Genomic DNA, 20,654 nt, shown 5'->3' on the forward strand with positions numbered 1-20,654 from the left:
GAGTTCAAGGCTGACCAGAACTGCACAGCAAGACCGTGTTTCAAAAAGAGAAGGGAACAGGGGCTGGGATGTAGCTCACTGCAAAGGCAAGTGGCAGGTATCTCAAAGGAGAAATAAATCCACACAACTGAAGATTCTACATACTTGCCTTAGGAATCACTGGTGGAACAAAAGCTTAGGAAAAATATAAACTTGAACATTAAGATGAGCAAAATTGGCCAGATGGACACATGCAGACTCTTTTCTATCACCTGCAGAATACAACTTATTTTTTGTTTTGTTTTTTTTGGTACCGGGGATCGAACTCTGGACCTTGCGGTTCCAAGGCAGGTGCTGGAACCACTGAGCTAAATCCTTGGCCCTATACAACTTACTTTTAAACATGTGTAGAATTTGTATTTCTTTAAATTTTTTATTCTTTTAGTGATGCTGAGGATCAAGTCGATGGCTTTGCTCTACCATGGAGCCTCCTCCCTAGCATGGTGAATACATATTTATGACCCAGAGAATGTATTTTATATGCATGTTATATTAGTCCATTTTGTGTTACTATCAAAAAATGTTGGATGCAGGCAAGAAAGGAGATTTGTTTTTCACAGTTCTGGTCCAAGACCAAGGGACTGTGTCTTCAGACAGCCTTCACGCTGGCAGAGTCCTGAGGAGGTGCAGGGCCACATGGGGCAAGAGGCGAGGGTGTGTGTCTATCTCGGTCACCCTCCCTCCTCTTCTAAAGCCACCAGTCCTCAATCCCGGGCCTCTCCCCTGAAAACCTTTCATAATCCTAATCACCTCCCAAAGCCCCACATTTCAACCCCACGGTTGGATTGAGTTTCATCCTCCTAATGGGTCACAGTGGGGATTCATTCAGTTCCATCTATGAATCCTTGGGAGATGCTGGAGCCACATTAGACCATCTCACCTGGAGACAAAGGCTCTGTTCAAATGGCTGTTTTTGTCTCATTTAGTTTTTTTCTGGTGCTGAGGACTGAACACAGGGATGCTTCACCGATGAGCTACATATCCATCCCTTTTTATATTTTTGTTTTGTTGTCAGTTTTTAATAACTCGAGACACTTACTTCAAATGTCACAAACATATTCATAAGGTAAAATTAGTTTAAAAAAACAGGAAGTGAGGAAACAAGAAAAGCCAGGGATTCGATATTACACTTAAGACCCAGGAAGATGCTATCGTCATGAATAAATAGAATTAGCTACATTCTTAAAAGAGTTTTAATACACTGCACTTTCAGCAGAGGTCCCCGTAACAATGAACAGTTTCTGTGACTATTCTGATGTGTTTAGATGTGACCCCAAATCCTCATGGAAATGCGGTGAGGCTGTTTTGGAGATGGCTGAATCTAGAGTGTGTGACACGGATTAAGGGCGTGTGGTTACTAAACCACTACACCATGCTAATCCCCGTAGTCTGAATGAGATGAAAGGGGCAGAAAGTTGCTGTTAAGGTCTCTTGTTGCTTTTGCTGCCACTATGAACTGTGGCCCCTCTGCCACCCTGCCTGGGAGCCAGCTGATTATGGACTAAAACCCCTACGAACTGTGAGCCAAATAAACCTCTCCCCTTTAACTTTGGGTATCAGGTATTTTGTCTCAACAATGAAAGAAAAGTAGCTAGCATACCCCTTGTCTGCTACCAAATCTCCAACTGACAAAATGAGATCTCAGTGTGTTACTGTAGGCGATGCTTGCCCAGCAACCATTATTAGTAAACTGGTGAAAACTAAGCATGGAAAACAAAGGTGTGTCAGCCACAAGCCCATTTCCCACTTTCAAGGACAGATTTTCTTGTGCCTGCTTAGCCTTGTGACAAAGTAACAGTCAAATTTCAATCCAATAGTTTTGGTATGAAGGTTAAATTAAATGTTAGTTTCCCTGGGCCCAGGGATTTAGCTCAGTGGTTCTGGGGCCTGCCTTGAAAGCACAAGGTCCCGAGTTCAATCCCCAGTACAAAAAAAAAAAAATTAGTTTCCCCAAAACATAAATGCAATCACTTCTAAGTGCATTACACATGATAAGGGAGCAAAAAATAATGTTGGTTGAATTTTTTTTTCTTCTGCAAGTGCAGACTGTGGTAAAATTGTTGTTGCATGTCTAGGTTTCAACAAAAATTAAACCTTTAACTGAGGCAGTGCTAATACTGTCACACAAAGTTCTGGCCATTCTACAAAATGCACACATTTTCTTTATCCTCTTTCTCTTTCTCTCACCACCTGCAAACGAGTTAGGCAAAACATGGTACACAGAAAGAGGACCGAGTTTTTGGCCAGGATACCCTCCCCTCAAATATTCAAGGAAACAAAATGAGCCTCCAGCTGGGGATTTAGCTCAGTGGTTCTGGCACCTGCCTTACAAGCACTAGGTCCTGAGTTTGATCCCCAGTACCAAAAAGAAAGAATATGGCAAAATGAGAATCTGAACCCACTCTGCCCACAAGCTGTATTTTATTTTGAGACCAGGTCTTGCTAATTTGTGCAGGCTGGCCTCGAACTTGCAATCCTTCTGTCTCGGCCTACTGAGGAGCGCAGATTATAGGTGTGGGTCACTGCACCTGGCTGAACCGCACATACGTGTTCTAAGAACCCCAAACTATACATACCTTCAGTCTTGATGTGAAGGATATTCAGTTCTAAGAACTCCAGGCTGGCATATAACTAGTACATGCCACATGACGTGTGCCCAGTTTATATAACAGATCTCATTCTTTATGATTATAATCCTGGTAGTAACTGTAGGGTATTTCCTAACATGGACATATCCTATTTATTTAACTGCTTCCTTCCTGATGGTCTCTTCAAGAAACTTTTGTTTTGTTTTGTTTTTTGGTGTTTTGAGTCCGGGTCTCTCTGTAATTCAGGCTGGCCTTGAACTCACTATGTAGCCCAGGCTGGCCTGGGATTTGACACAATCTTCCTGCCTCAGCCTCCCAAGTGCTGGGATTATAGGTATGTGCCACCATGCCTGGCTTTCAAGAACCTGATTTAGGCTACCTCGGGATCACACCCCGGGCCTTGCTCATGCCCAGCAAGCACCTACTACTAGGGTATATCCTAGCCCTTTATTTTATCTTATTTTAGGACAAAGTCTTGCTAAATTGCCCAAGATAGGCTTTAGCTTGTGATCCTTCTGCCTCAGCCTTGAGTAGCTGGGATAACAGGCACTCATCATCATGTCCATCTACCACATCTGTCTATTCAGTAGTCCTCTGGATTGATTTGCTACATTAATCTTCCTATTAGAAAAAAAAGAATGCTGGAGTATTGTATTAAATTTGATATAGCATAAATGATTCCTTATAATTTTTGGCCTCAAACTCACTACATAGCCCAGGCAGGCCTTGACCTAGTGGTGATCCTCCTGCCTCAGCCTCCCAACTGCTGGAATTACAGGTGTGCACCACCACTCCCCACCCAGCATGTTGGACCCTGTGTTCTGGTTTATGGTTTGGAACGTATGACCCCATAACTGGGCCTCTAAGGAGTGACTGCCTCCAGAGAAAATGTCCACTGGGCAGGACAAAGTACTTGGAAGACCTGACCCTGTGAAACTTTGCCTTCTTACTCCCCACTTCATGACAGGCTGTCCAGCCTCATCCTAGAAAAATCGTAAGTGAGCTCTTCCTGAGCTTGTTTTTATGGTAGAGGGGACTGTTGTTGTTGTTGTTTTTTTTCTAGTTTTTTAAATTTTGAAGAAGGCCTCATTAAGTTGCCCAGGCTGTGCTCAAACTTGGGATCGTGCTGCCTCAGCCTCCTGAGAAACTGGGATCACAGGGGTGTGCTGCTCCAGGCTTTCTTGAGCTGAGGGTGAGGGCAGATGGTGGTATCCGAGCAGGCACAAGGCTGGGCTGCCAAGCTAGGCTCATCTCATAAGGCTTTTTGTGATCTCACAGGGGCCACAGCCTTGAGCCGGACAGGCCTGTGGCTCAGAAGGCCCCAGAAAGGGCTTGGGTGATGGCACTCATTTGGGAGCCTCTTATCCCGCTGCTGCCATATCTCAAATTTCTACTCTCATTCGGTCTCCTTGTTTGTGGGGTTTGTGTGCGGTTTGCTAGGTGTCATGGCAGGAACCGGCCGGCCGCCAAGACAGACTCGGAGGTAGGGGACAAAACTCCCTTGAAAACCGCTCGGGTCGCTGCACCCAGAGATGCCCGCGCTTTGGCTTATGGGAGGACCCGGGTGGCCATTGCCGGGCACGCCCGGGTGGCCTCCCACGCGTCCCTGTGAGCCCTTTCCCTGCACTTTACTTCCACAAGCTCGAGGGCCTGTTGGGTTGCCAGAGACTGAGAGTGAATAAAGCGCTTCCGGCGGAGGTGGGAGAGACCCCGCAGACAGGTGCTTAGGGAACCCCAGGGAAGAGCAAGTGATAGAGGAGTCCGAGGCGCCAATACTGAGGGGCGGGCGGGGAAGGGGGCGGGCGGGCGAGCAGTCTGACCCAGGTGGGCTCTAAAAGGCCTCTTGAGAGAGCTCGGTTTTTGGGGGTTTTGGGGTTTTTTTTTTTTTTTTTTTTGAGATATATATATACTTCAGGCCGGCCTCAAACTCACTGTGTAGTGCAGATTGGCCTCAAACTCACAGGGATCCTCCTGCCTCAGCCACCCAACTGCTGAGACCACAGGGATGTACCACCATGGCCCAATGCCTGGAATTCTTGCATATTGAATTCCAAAAGAGCACTTTTTAACTGTTTTATAATTTAAAATTTATACCCATGTGACAAAGAAGATTTCAGGATGTTAACTGAAAACAACACATTGTTGGTGGAATCCTTATTTCCAATAGGAGAAGAATTGCCTGGCCACTTGGTATCTATGTTTGATTTTATTTGATGATGCCAGTTTTCTAAAGTGATTACACTAATTAAAACTCCCATGAGTAGTATTTGTACTCCATTCTTACCATCTTGCCAATCAGTTTCACTTTAGTCACTGGTATGTGGTATTGCACTTTGGTTTTATGTGTGTTTCTGACTAATAATATTGAGCATTTTCTCATGTTTATTGACCATTTGGAAATTCATTCATTCTATCTCTCTCTCTCTTTCTCTCTCTCCCTCCCTCCCTCTCCCCATATAGGGTCTCCCTATAGTCCTGGCTGGCCTTCAACTTACTATGTATCCCAGGGTGGCCACTGACTCACGGTGGTCCTCCTGCCTCAGCCTCCAGAGTGCTGGGACTACAGGGGTGTGCGACCACACTCAGCTGGAAATATTTTTTTTTGGTACTGGGGATTGAACTTGGGTCCTTGCGCTTGTGCAGCAGGTAGCAAAACCACTGAGCTAAATCCCCGGCCCCTGGAAATTCTCTTTGGTGAACTGCCTGTTCAAATCTTTTGTCTTTCTTTTTTTCTCTGCTACCTGGGATCAAACTCAGGACCTTGCACTTCCCAGGAAGGTTCGGTGCCACTGAGCTACCTCCCTGGCTCCGAGAATTCTTTAAATATGATGAACAGGTAGCTGGGCATGGTGGCACACATCTGTAATCCCAGCATTCTGGAGTCTGTGGAAGGAGGATCACCGAGAGTTCAAGGCCAGGCTGGGCTACATAGAGAGTTCAATCCAGCCTGGAATACATAGCAAACCCTGTCACACACACGAAAAAACCCTAAATAAATAACTAAATATTATGAACATGGGTCCTCTGCCATTTAAATATAAATCCTCCCACTCTGTGCCTTCCCTTTCATCTTAACAGAAGTTCTTGCTTTTTATTTATTTTAATTTTTATTTACTTATTTTTGCTTTCCTGTTTGAGACACTGTCTCCCTATGTAGCTCAGGGTGGCCCTCAACTCACAGTGATTCTCTTGCCTCAGCCTCCAGAGTCTGGCATGATAGGTGTGCACCACATGTGGCTTACTTCAGTATTCCTGATAAATCAGTTAATGGAAAAATTTCTGAAGGAAAAAATATCAAAATTTTAAATCTGATCTGCACTTGCAGGGCCCTCAGCACCTCACCGACCACAGTCCCTTCCTCCCACACTGTTTACGGAAGGCTTTCCTCACTGGATCGCACTGGTGACCCTGTCCTAAGTCAGATAAATGTTATCCCTGGTCTATTTCAAGACTCGATGTTTTTCACATTCATCTGGGCTGAAGCCAAAACCTCACTGTCTTTAATGATGTAGCTTTGTAGTGTCTTGAAATTTGCTAATGTATAAGGCTTCTGATTTAGATCTTCTTACAATTGTGTTATTTTATATCAGGGATGGCAAACCTTTTAGAGACGAGGGCCCAAATTGCACCCCCAAACCCACTTGATTTATCTCAAAGTGGCAACATTGCAATTAAACCTGAGTACTGAGGTTTTAGTTTAGAAAAACCAACTTCATCCGATGCTCAGCTGCTGGGGCAACGTGGCTGGAGGGGCTCTGTGTGCCTGCTGCGGCACGCCTGCCATAGCTTCACCGCCACTCTTCTAGATCTCTCGCATTTTTGTGTAATTTTTGAATCATCCCGTTAATTGTCACACAGAAGCATGCAGGGTGTTGATTGGGATGACATTGAACTTGTTGTTTAGATTGGTAATAATTGACGTCCTAAAAATGTCATCTGATCCATGAATTTCTCATTTATTTATTTAAACCTCCTTATTTCTCTCAATAATATTTAGCTTGCAATATACAGGGTTTTAAAACGTTGTATAGTAGGGCCAGGGATTTAGCTCAGTGGTTCTGCCGCCTGCCTCACAAGCACAAGGTCCCAAGTTTGATTCCCAGTACCCAAAAAAATAGTTATGTAGTAATTTTAAAATTTTTTATTAAGGAGAATTTCAAACAAATCACAAGTACATAGAAATGTATAATGAATCTAAATGGGCCTGTCACCTTGCTTCAACTCTTACCACATTATTTTGAAGCAAATCTTAGATAATATAAGTTAATTTGTAAATGTTTTAGAAATTATACCTAAAAGATAAGGACTCTTTAAAAATCAGGTGAGTGTAGTGGCACACACCTGTAGTCCCAACTACTTAGGAGGCTGAGGCAGGAGGATTGCTGGAGTCCAGGGTTTAAAAGCCAGCCTGGGCAACATATAGCAAGACTGTCTCAAAACAAGCAAGATGCCTTATCCCAATACCATTGTTGCTGTTGTTGTTGGTTTTTGTTTTGTTTTGTTATGGATTTTTCAACAGGGTCTCACTCTGTAGTTCAGGCTGGCCTTGAACTCATTATTCAAACTCATAGTGATCCTCCTGCCTCAGCCTCCCAAGTGCTGGAATTACAGGCATGTGCCACCATACCTGGCAACACAATACCATTATTACATCTAGAAATTTAACAATATTTCCTCATAAAATACCAATGAGTTTTCAAATTCCAATCGTTTCATAAATGACGAGGTATTATTTGCAGTCTGTTTGACTCAGGGTCACATATGGGTGTGTCTCTTTAAGTTTTGTTTTTTTTTTGGTACTGGGGATCCAACTGGGGACCTTGCGCTTGTGAGGCAAGTGGCAGAACCACTGAACTAAATCCCTGGCCCTTCTTAAAAGTCTTTTCTAATCCACAGGTCCCCCACCTTTATTTCTTTCATTTTTTTCCATTTATGTGTTGAGGAAATGGGTCATTTGTCCTTCGCATTTTTTTGTTTGTTTGTTTTTTGGTACCCGGGATCGAACTCTGGTCTTTGCGCTTTCACAGCAGGCGGTGAAACCACTGAGCTAAATCCTTAGCCCTCCTTCACATTTTTTTAGTCAATATTTTGGTGATCAAATACCCATGTTGTTAGTTGAGGTGCCCTGTTGTCTTTGTGTATTTCCTGTGAGTGCTAAGCTAAGGTTTTGATGGTTGTATCCTCAAATTCATGTTGAAATCTGGTTGCCAAGGTAGCAGCTTTGGGAGGTGGGGACTTTAGATGGGTTTAATGTCTTGTCTTTTTGGGAGGGGGTTGAAACAGGTTCTGGCTGTGTAGCCCAGGCTGGCCTCGAACTGAGATCCTCCTGCCTCAGCCTCCTGAATGCTGGGATTACAGGCATGCACCTCCATGCCTGGCTAAAGGGGGTTAATATTTTTCTTGCTAAACTGGCTAAATCCTCACAGGTGTGAGTTCTGAGTCTCTCAGGACGGGATTTGCTATCACAGAAGAGGGGCCCTTTTTTCTCTTCCGTAACACTCACTTGCCCTCTGCTTTCTGCCATGAATTGAAGCTGTCTGAGGACCTCTTCAGAAACTGAGATACTGACACTGTGCCCTTGGACTCATCTAAGACTCATCAGTCTTAGTTTTGTATCGTTGTTTTTGTTTGTTTTTTAATTTGGCACCGGTGATCGAACTCAGGTCCTTGGGCTTGTGGAGCAGGCAGGAGAACCACTGAGCTAAATCCCCAGCCCTCATCTGTCTTTGTTTTGGGGAAGGAGGGAGGCAGTATTTCATAATCATCAGGAGGCACATAATATCTGGTTTGGAATAGTGTTTTAAATGGCACTTAAAAATAATTCTGAAAGTTGGGAATGTGAGAGTTTTAAAAATCGATCTTGTACCTAAAGACCATGCTAAATTTGCTTATCAATTCTGATTTATCAGTAGGTTTAAAAATATTCTATATAATTGTATTATTTGTAAATAATAATTTAATTTTTCTTTTTCTAATCTTTATGCCTTTTCCTTTTTTTTTGGTACTGGCAATCGAACTCAGGACCTTGTGTTTGCCAGGCAGGCATAGCACCACTGAGCTACATCCTAAGACCTTCCTTCTTTCTTTCATTTTTAATATTTGTTTGTCTCAGCCATAAAGAAAGACAAACTTGAGACATTTATAGCTAAATGGATGGAACTTGAGACTATTCTCTTTAGTGAAATAAACCGGACATAGGTGTGTAAATATCACATTGTCTCTCTGGTGCGGGAAACTGAAAGGGTAAATCAGGACAAAAATGTATAATAGATATTATGAAATAGGAAGAAACTGTTCAAAAGGAAAGAGAAACTGTGGGGGTGGGAGGGAAAAATGAGAAAAAAAGGGAACAAATGGAAACAGTTTTTGTAAGTAAAGGGGGGGGGTGGTCTGAGGAGAAGGGAGGTGATTGGGATAAAAGAGAAATCAAGCTGGGGATTTAGCTCAATGGTTCTGCTGCCTGCCCCTCAAGCACAAGTTCTGGAGTTCGATCCCCAGTACCAAAAAAAAAAAAAAAAAAAAGGAGAGAGAGAAATCAAGATATATCATGTACAGGTGAATGTGATCATTATGTACATTTAAATTGTACCAGTAAAATTAAATTTTAAAAAATATTTTGTTTTTAAGGAACAATGTCTTGATATGTAGTTCAGGCTGGCCTCCAACTTGAGGCAGTCCTCCTGCCTCAGCCTCCCAAGTGCTAGGACTACAGGTGTGTTGCACCACATCTGGTTGATACCTTGTCTTTTCTGTTCCTTGCCTCATTGCATGGCTAAGACTTCCAGTACCATGTTCAACAGAAGTGGTATGGTGGAGATCCCTATCATTTTTTCTATGTACTTGAATTTTTAAATAATTCACCATTATGTATAATGTTTGCTACATATGTGGTTTTTAAAACATTCTTTATTACATTGAGGAAGTTACTTTCTATTTTGCTAAGAATTTTAGCATGTATGGATATTTGATTTTTCACTTCGCTTTTTCTTCCTTTTTCAATTTTTAAGTTATATCTCTTTTTATATTGGCATTAAAGTTTATTAACTTTACTGTTTTTCCTGCCTCTATTGAGGTGGTCATATGGTTTTCCTTGTTTGTTCTATCAATATGCAGAATTATACTGAGATTTAAAAATAATAAACTAACTGTGAATTCCTAGAATAAATATAACATACTCATGATGTTCATGATTTTTAAAATATATATGTCACTGAATTTAGTTTGCTATTTTATTTGGGATTTTGCATCTGTGACCATGAAAGAGACGGACCTGTTATTTTCCTTTCTGGCAATGTCTTTACCAGATTTCAGAATCAAGGTTATCGCAGCCTCTAAAGAGGAAGCTGAAGCTACCCCTCTTGGGCCAGAGATTTAGCTCAGTGGTGCCAATGCCTGCCTAGCAAGCACAAGGATCTGAGTTTGATCCCTGATACCCCCCCAAAAAAAACTTTTGGGCTGGGGATTTAGCTCAGTGGTTCTGGCACCTGCCTTGCAAGCACAAGGTCCTGAGTTCAATCCCTGGTACCAAAAGAAAAAAAAAATTTTAGACAAAGGTTTTACTATGTAGCCCTGGCTGGTCTTGAACTTCCTATATAGCCTAGGCTGGCCAGTACTTTGGTTTTTTTTGAGACAAAGTCTCACTATGTAGTTCAGGCTGGCATTGAACTCACTGTGTATCAGTGGCTGGCCTCAAACTCACAGCCATCCTCCTGCCTCAGGCTCCCAAGTGCTAGGATCACAGGCATGCACCACCATGCCCTGCTTTCTGTTATAGCTTTTACCATGTGGTAATTTAACTTAACCTGTTTAGATAACTGTCCCTTACTAGTGTAAGTTCCTATAGTACAGGGATCACACTAATCTTTTTAGTCTCAGCACCCCACAAAATACCTAGAATTTAGCACTCAAGAAATGATTCATAAATTAACAAATGTGTGGTAATTAATGCCATGGTTATAGATGCCAGCTGTGTCACTCTCTGTTCTCTATGAGGTGTGCTGTTAATAAGTCGCTAATCTAGAACATAACTCTGATGGTTAATTGTGATCATCACCTTGACTGGCTTGAGAGATGCCTAGGTTAGGAAAATGCACTGGTGCCTGTGTCTGGTCGTCGTGCGGTGTGGCCTTGGGGACTCTACTGGCCCTTGGCCCTCCTTGGCTCTTCCTTGCTTGATCTGCTTCCTGGCTGCCTCGAGGTGAGGAGCTTCCTTGGCCCTTGTGCCATGACGTTTCTGCCCCCAGTTCAGCCATCATGGACTGACTCTGAAACTGTGAGCCAAATGAAACTCCTCCTTTAAGTTGTGTGAATTGAATAGTTTGTCACTGCAATATAAAGCTGACTAATACAATAACCTGATTTTATTTTTTCTTTTTGTGCTTCTCTAGACTTCAAAGCAACAGAAGCTGAAAAAGATTCAGAAACGCACAGGTCAGAACAATCTTATCCTTAACTCTGCAGCTCAAGGCCAATGGCTGATCAGCTGCCCATCTGCTTTAAAATTCTAGCCTTAAACAGCAGGTGGAGGGAGGTTGAAAAAGAGGGTGTAAATGGAAGAAATATGCCTATTCTTTGTTTTGTTTTTGAGACAGGATCTCGCTATGTAGCCCAGGCTAGGCTTGAACTCACTATGTAGTCCAGGTTGGCTTTGAACTTGAGGCAATCCTCCTGCCTCAGCCTCCCAAGTGCTGGGACCACAGGCATGTACCACTATGCCCAGCGTGCCTATTCTTTCTAGCATCTGTACTTCCAAAGAGATGTTTCCATGGTTCTTTTACTCATGCTTTTTTTCTCAATTTTTATGCAAAGATCAAAGTAAAGGAAAGAATTATGGTGAGATAGGAAAACAAAGATTAACTACTAAGAGTTCGTGAAGGGAAGCTTCAGTGTCTTTTCTTCCCTACCATAGATGTCAGAAGGAAAAGAAGGATCAGGACCTGTTTTCCCCACTCCAACTCCTTATTTCCATGATCATTCCTGCTCTACACAAGGCTGCCATCTACTACATGCTGAAGGTAGCATAGTATTAATTATTTTTTTAAACTTGAGACCTGAGCTCTACCACTAATTAGCTTCATGATTTCATTGTTGTTTCCTCATGTGCAAAGTTAGAAGGCTGTGCTGGATGAGCCCAGTGGTCAATGCTAATAGATTCTTCATCCCAATTCCCAGTTTCAGAGTCAGAAGAAAACTTCAGGATGGAATGCAGTGAAGATAACCTGTCACGGTCAGTAAAGTCTGTCTTCAGCCTGTCCTATGTAAACCATCCTAACTGTAAAAGTTAGGAGTAAAATACTTGGTCCTCTTCTCTCCTTATGACATGGTCTCTTTTCCAAGTTAAATCTCTCTCCTTATGGTTTGCTTACTGATACTCTGATATCACTTAAATTACACTGACACATTCTGTTGCACCCAGTATTTCAGAACTCCCTGCGGGCTGGACCCAGGAATATATGCTCCGGTCAATGGGCAGGAGTCTTCAACAGATCTTCCCAAACCTGGAGAGTGCAAGGTCAGAGAACATCGTTTCTGGGTGGAGGACAAGGTTGTAGAGCATTTAAGAGGGAGAAAGGGGAGAGTAAAAGAGGGAAGCAAAGGGGGAAAAGATAGTTTTTTTTCTGGTACTGGGGATTGAACTGAGAACCTTTGCACTAGGGCACATCCTCAGCCTTTAAACACTGTTTTTCTAGGGCTGGGGATTTAGCTCAATGGTGCTGCCATGCACTTCACAAGCACAAGGTCCCTGAGTTCGATGCTCGGTACCAAAAAAAAAAAATTTGTTTTTTCTTTTTTTGGTACCGGAAATCAAACTCAGGGCCTTGCACTTGCCAGGCAGGCACTGCACCCCGAGCTACATCCCTGCCCCCTAAAATTTTTAATTAATTACTTTTTTTGTTTGGTTTTGTTTTGTTTTTGTTTCTGTCTTTTGAGACAGGATCCCACTATGTAGTTCAGGCTGGCCTTGAACTCACTGTGGAGCCTGGGCTGGCCTGGAACTTGAGGCAATCCTCCTGCCTCAGCCCTCTAAGTGCTGAGATAACAGGCCTACCTCACCCCAGCTCTAAGGTTGTTATTTTGAAGCAGGATCTCACTAAATCACTAAATTGCCCAAAGCTAAGCGGGAATTTGGAATTCTCTGGCCTCAGCTTCCCAGAGTGCTTCCATTACAGGTGTGGGCCACCACTCCCAGCTGAAGGTAGCAGCAGGGAAAGTCCTGTGTTCAACTTGGTTGAAGTATTATTTCAGGAATAGTTGCCTACCTTTGCCCAGTGGAGGAATTTTTGGGACCCCTCACTACCTCCTGGGAACCCAGGATCAAACTCAGGACCTTGCGCTTGGGAGTCAGGTGTGGAGCCACAGAGAGAAATCCCCAGCCCCTGCACTATTATTTGAGGTTGGGGGAAGTAAGTTTTTTTTCTTTTCCAACTCTCCCACAGGCCAAAAATATTTTGCATTTGAAAAGGACACTCCCTTTGCATTTCCTCCCTTCCCCTTTTCTGACTCCAAAGCAAATAAAACCTTTTTCTCTTTATTTCTTAGATTACGTCTTATCCAATTAGATTCGCAAGAATCAAAGGATGTGACTTCCTCTACCACCTCTCTTCTTGAGGCTCAGGAGGCTGTTGCACCTTGTTGTGTCTGTGAGCAGGCAAAATATTCCACTGATCACAGCACTTCCTCTGGCTCAGCAAGGAAGAACTCCAGCCTGTCTAACCTTCCTGCCTCCTCTGAAGGGACAACTTGGCAATTTCGGAGCGATTGTTTGCCTGTTTCCCACAGAAAGCAACCATCTGTGTTCAGGAACCAAGGCACATCACTGCCACCTTTTCAGCTGTCAGGGTCTGAAGAAGCAGAACAACTTCAATATTCGGAAGCTCTTTCACATTTACCACCACCTAACTCTTCTGTTGACCCTATGTTTGAACCTCCACAGCTGGAAGATATAAAACCTGAGGAGCATATCCCAGTCTCAAGGCTTCCAGGTTTAAAGTCTGAGAAGCTGATCTCAGAACCACAGCCAGAAGATATGACATCTGTGGAGCTAACCCCAAGGACACATTTGGGAGGTAAGAAATCAATGAAGTTAACACCAAAGCCAGAGCCAGGAGAAGTCAAATCTATGGTGTTAAGTCCAGGGCCACAGACAAGAGGCATAAAAGCTGGGGACCTGGCCTCAGGTTCAGAGCCTCAAAGTTTACAATCTCAGTTGATACCTTTAGGATCACAGTCGAAAGATAAAAAATCTGTGATCTTAACTGAAGGACCATGTCTACAAGGTATGAAATCTATGGAGTTAACCTCAAGTCCCCAGCTACAAGGTTTCAAATCTGTGGAGGTGACTCCAGGTTCAAGAATTCAAGATCTGAAAACTGATGAGTTAGTCTGGGGTATAAATATGCAAGATACGAAAGTTACGGAACTGAAACTTGGGCCAAAGATGCAAGGTGGGGATTCTGTGGCTTTTCCACCAGATCCATGTGTTCAAGTTGTTAAGTCCAAGGAGGTTCTTCAAAGGTCTGAATTGCAGAGTGTGAAACCTAAGGAACTGATTTCAGAGCCACAAATGCAAGATATGAAACTTGTGACTCCATTAATTGAGCTGCAAAATTTAAAATCCATAAAGGATACTCCAGATTCACAGCTGCAATGTGACAAATCTGTGAAGTTGGCCCCAAGGCTTAAGAGGCAGGAGGCAAAATCTGAGAATGTAACCAGAAGACAAGGGTTTCAAGAAGTAAAATCTGTGGATTTAGACCCAAAGCAACACTTTCAAGGGGTGATACCAGTGAGTTTAACTCTTGATCCTGGACAGGATGGCCAGGTATTTGTAAACTTGCCAGGATGGAAACATGTGAATATAGACCAACTGAAGAAAGGATTCAAGTCAGACAGTACAATGTCTTCGGAGTTCGTTCCAGAGCCCAAATCAAAAGATACACAATCTACACAACTCAATTCCAAAATACAGTTGAAAACTATGAAACCATTTGAATTGGCTCCAGGACCAGATATTCAAGATATAAGAGCTAAAGCATTCAAATATGAACCACAGTTGCAAAGTAGGAAATCTCCCAAGTTGACCCCAGGACCACAGCTTCAAGATATGAAAACTGTGAAGTTAAACAAAGAGTCACACATCAGAAGTACAAGAACTATTCAGTGGATGTCAAGGGCTGAGTTCCAAGGAGTGATGTCTGTAGGGCTAAATGTTGGATCAAAATCTCAAGGTATACAGTTGGGAGATGTGAAGTCATCTGAATTGACTTTAGGACCTAAACTTCCAGGAGCAAAATCTACAGAATGCAATCCTAAACCACAGTTAGAGTGTGTGAAAACCCCTGAATCGCTCCCAGGACAGTGGCTACAAAACAGGAAAACTTTTGCATCAACCTCAGAGCCACAGCTTGCAGGTGTGGAAACTGTGGAATTAAACAAAGAGCCACAGCTTGGTAACAGGAAATCTCTGCAGTGGATACCAGGACCTGAGTTCCAAGGTGTGAAATCTACAGCATTAAATGTGAAGACACAATCTCAATGTGTCAAACCTACAGGGTTGAAATCTTTCATACAGCTGGGAAGTGTGAAGTCATCTGAATTGACTCTAGGGTCAAAAAATCAGACTAAAAAAATCTATGAGATTTGACCTTGGGCCACAGGAACAGTGTGGGAAAATCTCCAAGTTGTTCCGAGGGTCCAAGCTACAAAAAGCGAAAAAATTTGGGTCAACCTCAGAGCCACAGCTTCAAGAAAGGAAGTCTGCAGAGATCTACCCAGGGCCACAGCTTGGAAGTATGAAGACTATTGAGTGAATACCAGGACCAGGGTTCCAAGTTATAAAATCCGTGCCACAATCTCAAGGTGTCACAGCTGTAGAGTTGAAACCTTCAGAACAACTGAGAGATGTGAAGACATCTGAATTGCCTCCAAGGTCAAAGTGCCAATGTATACAATCTCTGGCACCACTCCAGGAATATCAGCTTCATGGGTTCAAACCCACTCCAGGGCCAAAACTTCAGTGTATGAATTCTACTGGGTGCAACCCTGGACCACATTTACAAGGTGTGAATTCTTCTGCATGCACTCCAGGTCCAAAACCTCAGTGTGTAAATTCTACTGGGTGCAACCCTGGGCCACATTTGCAGGATGTGAAACCTTCTGGATTAACTCCAGCTTCAAAACTTCAAGAATTGAAATCTTGTAAGCTGAATTCAAGTACAAAAATTCAAAGCAATACATTTACAATGGTCAACTCTGAACCACACTTGCAAGATATGAAATCTTCTGAGTTAACTCCAGGGACAAAGTTTCAAGGGGTCCAATTTTGGGAGAGCCAGCTTCAGTGGAAGCAGCAAGTTGTACAACCTGTGTTCACTTTAGGGTCTCCATTAAATGGTGTGAAATCTGTTGCAGTTTTACCAGATCGAATACTTAAAGATGTTAAGTGTGAGGAGATGAGCAGCCAATCATTACTTTCTGGTGCAGACTCAGAAACTTCCCATGGGATATTTCACAACAAGGAAGATGAATCACTTTCTGATTCAGAGACAGTGACTTTTGGGCCCCTACACTTCCAAAAACCAAGTTATCATTGTCAGGCCAAGAATGACTCCTCAGAACAGTCCTGCCTACTAGAAGATCTCAAGCAAAAAGTTGCAGTGAAACTCATAAGAAGTCAAATACCTCCTAATGTGCCTCCACCTCTAGCATCAGATCTTGTCCTGAAATATCCCTTCTGCCTACAGTGTGGCCGATGTTCAGGATTTACTTGCAATCATAAATTGCAGACTACTCCTGCATCTTTTCTTCTTATCTATCCACAGCTCCAGCTTGTGAGCACTCCTGAAGGCCATGGTAAGGTTCAGGTGCATCTTGGCTTTAGGTTGCAAACTGGGAAAAGACCTCAAGTCTCAACATATCAAGGAAGAGACAGACACACCATACCAAGAAGTCCTATATCACCAAAGAAAGCTAAAATCTATCCTCCAGCTTCCAAGAGTGTTGGTCCCACAATAGATTTCCAGGCTGGATCTTCCCACACTCCTGTTTCTTCCCAAGTCCACATCAGGAGGAAACAGTGGAGCTTTGAATCAGTCAGCAAGACAGAAATTGGAGTGTCTGAGTACCATGAGTTCCCTAAAGTTCACTCCCTGTCAGAGAGTGATTCTGAAAGCAATCACAAGGAGAAACACGCTAAAGTGAGAACAAAAGAGACCTCTGATTCAAAAGATCCAATGAAAAGAATCACAAAGGGATTTAGATCACAAAACACAATAGAAAGTACACACATAGGGTTTAGACAAACAACCACAAGGGCGCATATGGAACCCACCCTTCATAAATAACAGGGATGTGTGTTTACATTTTATAAGGGCTGGTTTTACATTATGTATCTGGTAACCCAGAGGTGCTAACCACGCATTCTTTCTTGCTTCTGTAGATAGGCTTACTTCAGGGCTAGGGAGGGCAGTGGAGGAAAGGGTTTTCTTTATAAAAACTGACCAAAAGTTCAGTTTGGGGCCAGTCTCCTTGCAGGGGATTTGGTCCTGGCTGGAAATAAAGTTCTCTGCGGACTTAACATCATGTTGTGACTTGGGTGATTAGCGCTGTTGGGGATTTAGGCCCAACATGAGGAACTGGAACACCTTCAGAATTTGGAAGCGCTTTCACAAGAACCACCACCAAATTCTGCTTTGAATGAAAGACCACGACTTCCAGGGTGGGCCCTGGCCCAGCTCTCTCCTTTGGCTAGAGGGGAGCTAGAAAGAAAGACATATGTCTTGGAATGTTTCGAGTTCACAGGAAGAAACAGTGCCTGTGCAGAAATCATGGGCAATCATAAAATAGCTTAGTACAGAGCAAAGTGTTGTAGAAAAAAGAATTCAGCAGCCTAGTACACAAGTGACTAATATGAAGCCGACCCCAAGGCTTCTTTTCCTTATAAAGTCAAAGGCAACATAAAGATAACTCCACTGGCATTACTTCAGGTCATGGCTTCAATGGGGATGATCCCAGAATCACATTCAGAAGTGACAAAATCTGTGAATTTGTTCCCACAGGCACCAAATCAAGCTGTAAAGCCAATGGAAGTCATGGAAACACTGCATGTAACTCCTAAACCATAAATCAAATAACCGAATCAGTGGAAGTGGTCCCCCAAGATTCAGCAAGAAGTTGTAGAGCCTAACAGGATGGCCTGAAGACTAGATAATGTGAAGATAACTCCTGCAGCATTGCTTCAAGTCATGGATTCTAAAAATGATTAATGAATCATATCCATGTATCACAGAACCACTAGGAATGACCCCAAGGCAACAATATCAAGCCACAGAGTCTGTGGAGATTAGTTCACAGTGGCTCAGAGGAGATGCCACAGTCCCTTGGAGAGCAGAGTTTAGAGTCCCGCCGAGAGAAGAGTTTGCAGTTCCTCAGAGAGGAGAGTTTGCAGTACCTGGGAGAGGCAAGGTCACAGTCCCTCACAGAGGATAGTTCACAGTCCAACAGAGAGGAGAGTTCACAGTCCCTAGGAGAGAAGAGGTCCCAGTCCCTTGGAGAGGAGAGTTTGACATCCATAGGAGAGGAGAGTTCACAGTCCCTCACAGAGGAGCGGTCACAATCCCTTGGAGAGGAGAGTATGCAGTCGCTCAGAGAGGAGAGTTCACAGTACCTCGGAAAGGAGACGTCAGTCACTCAGAGAGGAGAGTTTGCAGTACCTCAGAGAGGCAAGGTCACAGTCCCTCACAGAGGAGAGGTCCCAGTCCCTCGGGGAGGAGAGTTTGCCATACCTAGGAGAGGAGAGTTCTCAGTCCCTCACAGAGGAGAGTTTGAAGTTGCTCAGAGAGGATATGTTGCAGTACCTGGGAGAGGAGAGGTCACAGTTCCTCGGAGAGAAGAGTTCTCAGTCCCTCACAGAGGAGAGTTCGAAGTCCCTCAGAGAGGAGAGGTCACAGTCCCTCAGAGAGGAGAGTTTGCAGTCCCTTGGAGAAGAGAGTTTGTAGCACCTCAGAGAGGAGAAGTCACAGTCCCTAGGAGAGGAGAGTTCGCAGTCCCTCACAGAGGAGAGGTCACAGTCCCTGGGAGAGGAGAGTATGCAGTACCTCAGAGAGGAGAGTTTGCAGTTCCTCAGAGAGGAGAGTACGCAGGCCCTTGCAGAGGAGAGGTCGCATTCCTTCAGAGAGGTAGTTCATAGTCACTTGGAGAGGAGATACCACAGGCTCTTGGAGAGGAGAGGTCACAGTCCCTCAGAGAGGAGCCATTGCAGTGCCTCAGGGAGGAGCCCTGGCTCCTCTGGGAAAACTATCACTCACCATCTGAGAGGAAAGGCCATAGTTCTGGGACAACCCATCACAGTCCCCCTGTGAGGAACTGTGGCAGTCACTCAGAGAGAACGCATCCCAGTACAGCTTAGAGAATCCATCACAGCCACTGGGAGGGGAGACAATGCAGTTGTGCTGAGAAAACTCATCACAACCCCCCTGAAGAGAGGCTCAAGGACAGTTCCCCTAAGGAGAGGCCCAGACATAGTCTGCCTAAAGATCTCAAGTTACTCAAACGTGTCTCCTAGGAACACCACTAAAAAAATTCAAAAGCAGGGCAGATTATAGATGTCTCCCTTCACCCTTTATCTACCTCCCCCTTCCTGGCTTTTTTCCTCCACAGCCACTGCCTTCAATTCCCGCCTCCTGGGCAATGAAAGAACTTTGACACCTCTTTACCTGCGGGGAGGGGAGCGAGCAATTTCTCTAAGATTAATAAAGGGGGAATAATTAAGGCCAGGGATTTAGCTCAGTGGTTCTGCTGCCTGCCTCACAAACACGAGGATCCGAGTTCAATCCCTGGTACCAAAAAAAAAGTCAAATAAAGGGGGAATAATTGATCTCCCTGTGCATCTACAAGACCACCTGCGGGGTGGGTGAAAGGAGGGACACAGAGCCCGGGTTCTCCATAGGCGTCTCCATCTGCCACCTCTTCCTTTAGGAGAGTTTGCAGAACCTCAGAGAGGAGAGGTCAAAGTCCCTGAGAGAGGAGAGTTCACATGCCCTTGGAGAGGAGAGGTCACAGTCCCTTTGAGAGGTTTGTTTGCAGTCGCTCAGAGAGATGCTGCAGGTGCTGGGAGAGGAGAGTTCACAGTCCCTAGGACAGTCCTCAGTCCCTCACAGAGGAGAGGTCCCAGTCCCTTGGAAAGGAGAGTATGCATTCGCTAGGAGAGGAGAGTGTGCAGTACCTGGGAGAGGCAAGGTCGCAGTCCCTCACAGAGGAGAGTTCAAATTCCATAGGAGAGGAGAGTTCGCAGGCCCTCAGAGAGGGTAGTTCCCAGTCACTCAGAGAGGAGATGATGCAGGCCCTCAGAGAGGAGAGGTCACAGTCCCTAGGAGAGGAGTTCTCAGTCCCTCACAGAGGACAGACCCCAGTCCCTCGGAGAGGAGAGTTCGAAGTCGCTCAGAGAAGAGAGTTCACAGGCCCTTCGAGAGGCTTGTTCTCAGTCATTCAGAGAGGAGATGCCACAGGCCCTCAGTGAGGAGAGGTCACAATCTCTAGGAGAGTAGAGTTCTCAGTCCCTCACAGAGGAGAGGTACCAGTCCCACAGAGAAGAGAGTTTGCTGTCCCTAGGAGGAGAGTTCACAGTCCCTCACAGAGGAGAGGTCACAGTCCCTTGGAGAGGAGAGTATGCAGTCACTGGGGGAGGAGTTCGCAGGCCCTTGGATAGGTCACAGTCCCTAGGAGAGGCTAGTTTGCAGTGGCTCTGAGAGGAGATGGTACAGTACCTCAGAGAGGAGAGGTTGCAGTTCCTAGGAGAGGAGAGTTCTCAGTCCCTCACAGAGGAGACTTCAAAGTGGCTCAGAGAGGACAGTTCAAAGTTGCTCGGAGAGGAGAGGTCACAGTCCCTGGGAGAGGAGAGTTTACAGTCCTTAGGAGAGGAGTTCACAGACCCTCAGAGAGGAGTGGTAGCAGTCCCTGGGAGAGGCTTGTTCACAGTGGCTCTGAGAGGAGATGCCACAGTACCTTGGAGAGGAAAGGTCGCAGTCCCTT

General features: G+C 44.4%; 2 protein-coding genes and 1 long non-coding RNA gene across 7 annotated transcripts in view; 2 read left to right on the forward strand and 1 right to left on the reverse strand.

Annotated features, from left to right (window-relative positions):
• The window catches only part of LOC101716900 (intraflagellar transport protein 172 homolog), a 66,773-nt gene that overhangs the window by 38,297 nt on the left and 7,822 nt on the right, over positions 1-20,654 (reverse strand). The window lies entirely within an intron of this gene.
• Positions 3,282-12,063, forward strand: LOC147826949 (uncharacterized). The gene is made up of 3 exons (XR_015452979.1): positions 3,282-4,110; positions 11,015-11,057; positions 11,536-12,063. It is a non-coding gene; the product is annotated as an uncharacterized LOC147826949 (long non-coding RNA).
• LOC106008920 (spermatogenesis-associated protein 31H1-like) lies at positions 15,647-17,899 on the forward strand. Its single transcript, XM_087216037.1, has one exon. It carries the CDS (start codon positions 15,647-15,649, stop codon positions 16,967-16,969), a length of 1,323 nt encoding a protein of 440 aa, XP_087072163.1. The 3' UTR covers positions 16,970-17,899.

The sequence above is a fragment of the Heterocephalus glaber genome, unplaced genomic scaffold (assembly GCF_053883595.1).
Source record: "Heterocephalus glaber isolate CG9 unplaced genomic scaffold, H.glaber_assembly_v1.0 deba00001457, whole genome shotgun sequence".
NCBI lineage: Eukaryota > Metazoa > Chordata > Mammalia > Rodentia > Bathyergidae > Heterocephalus > Heterocephalus glaber.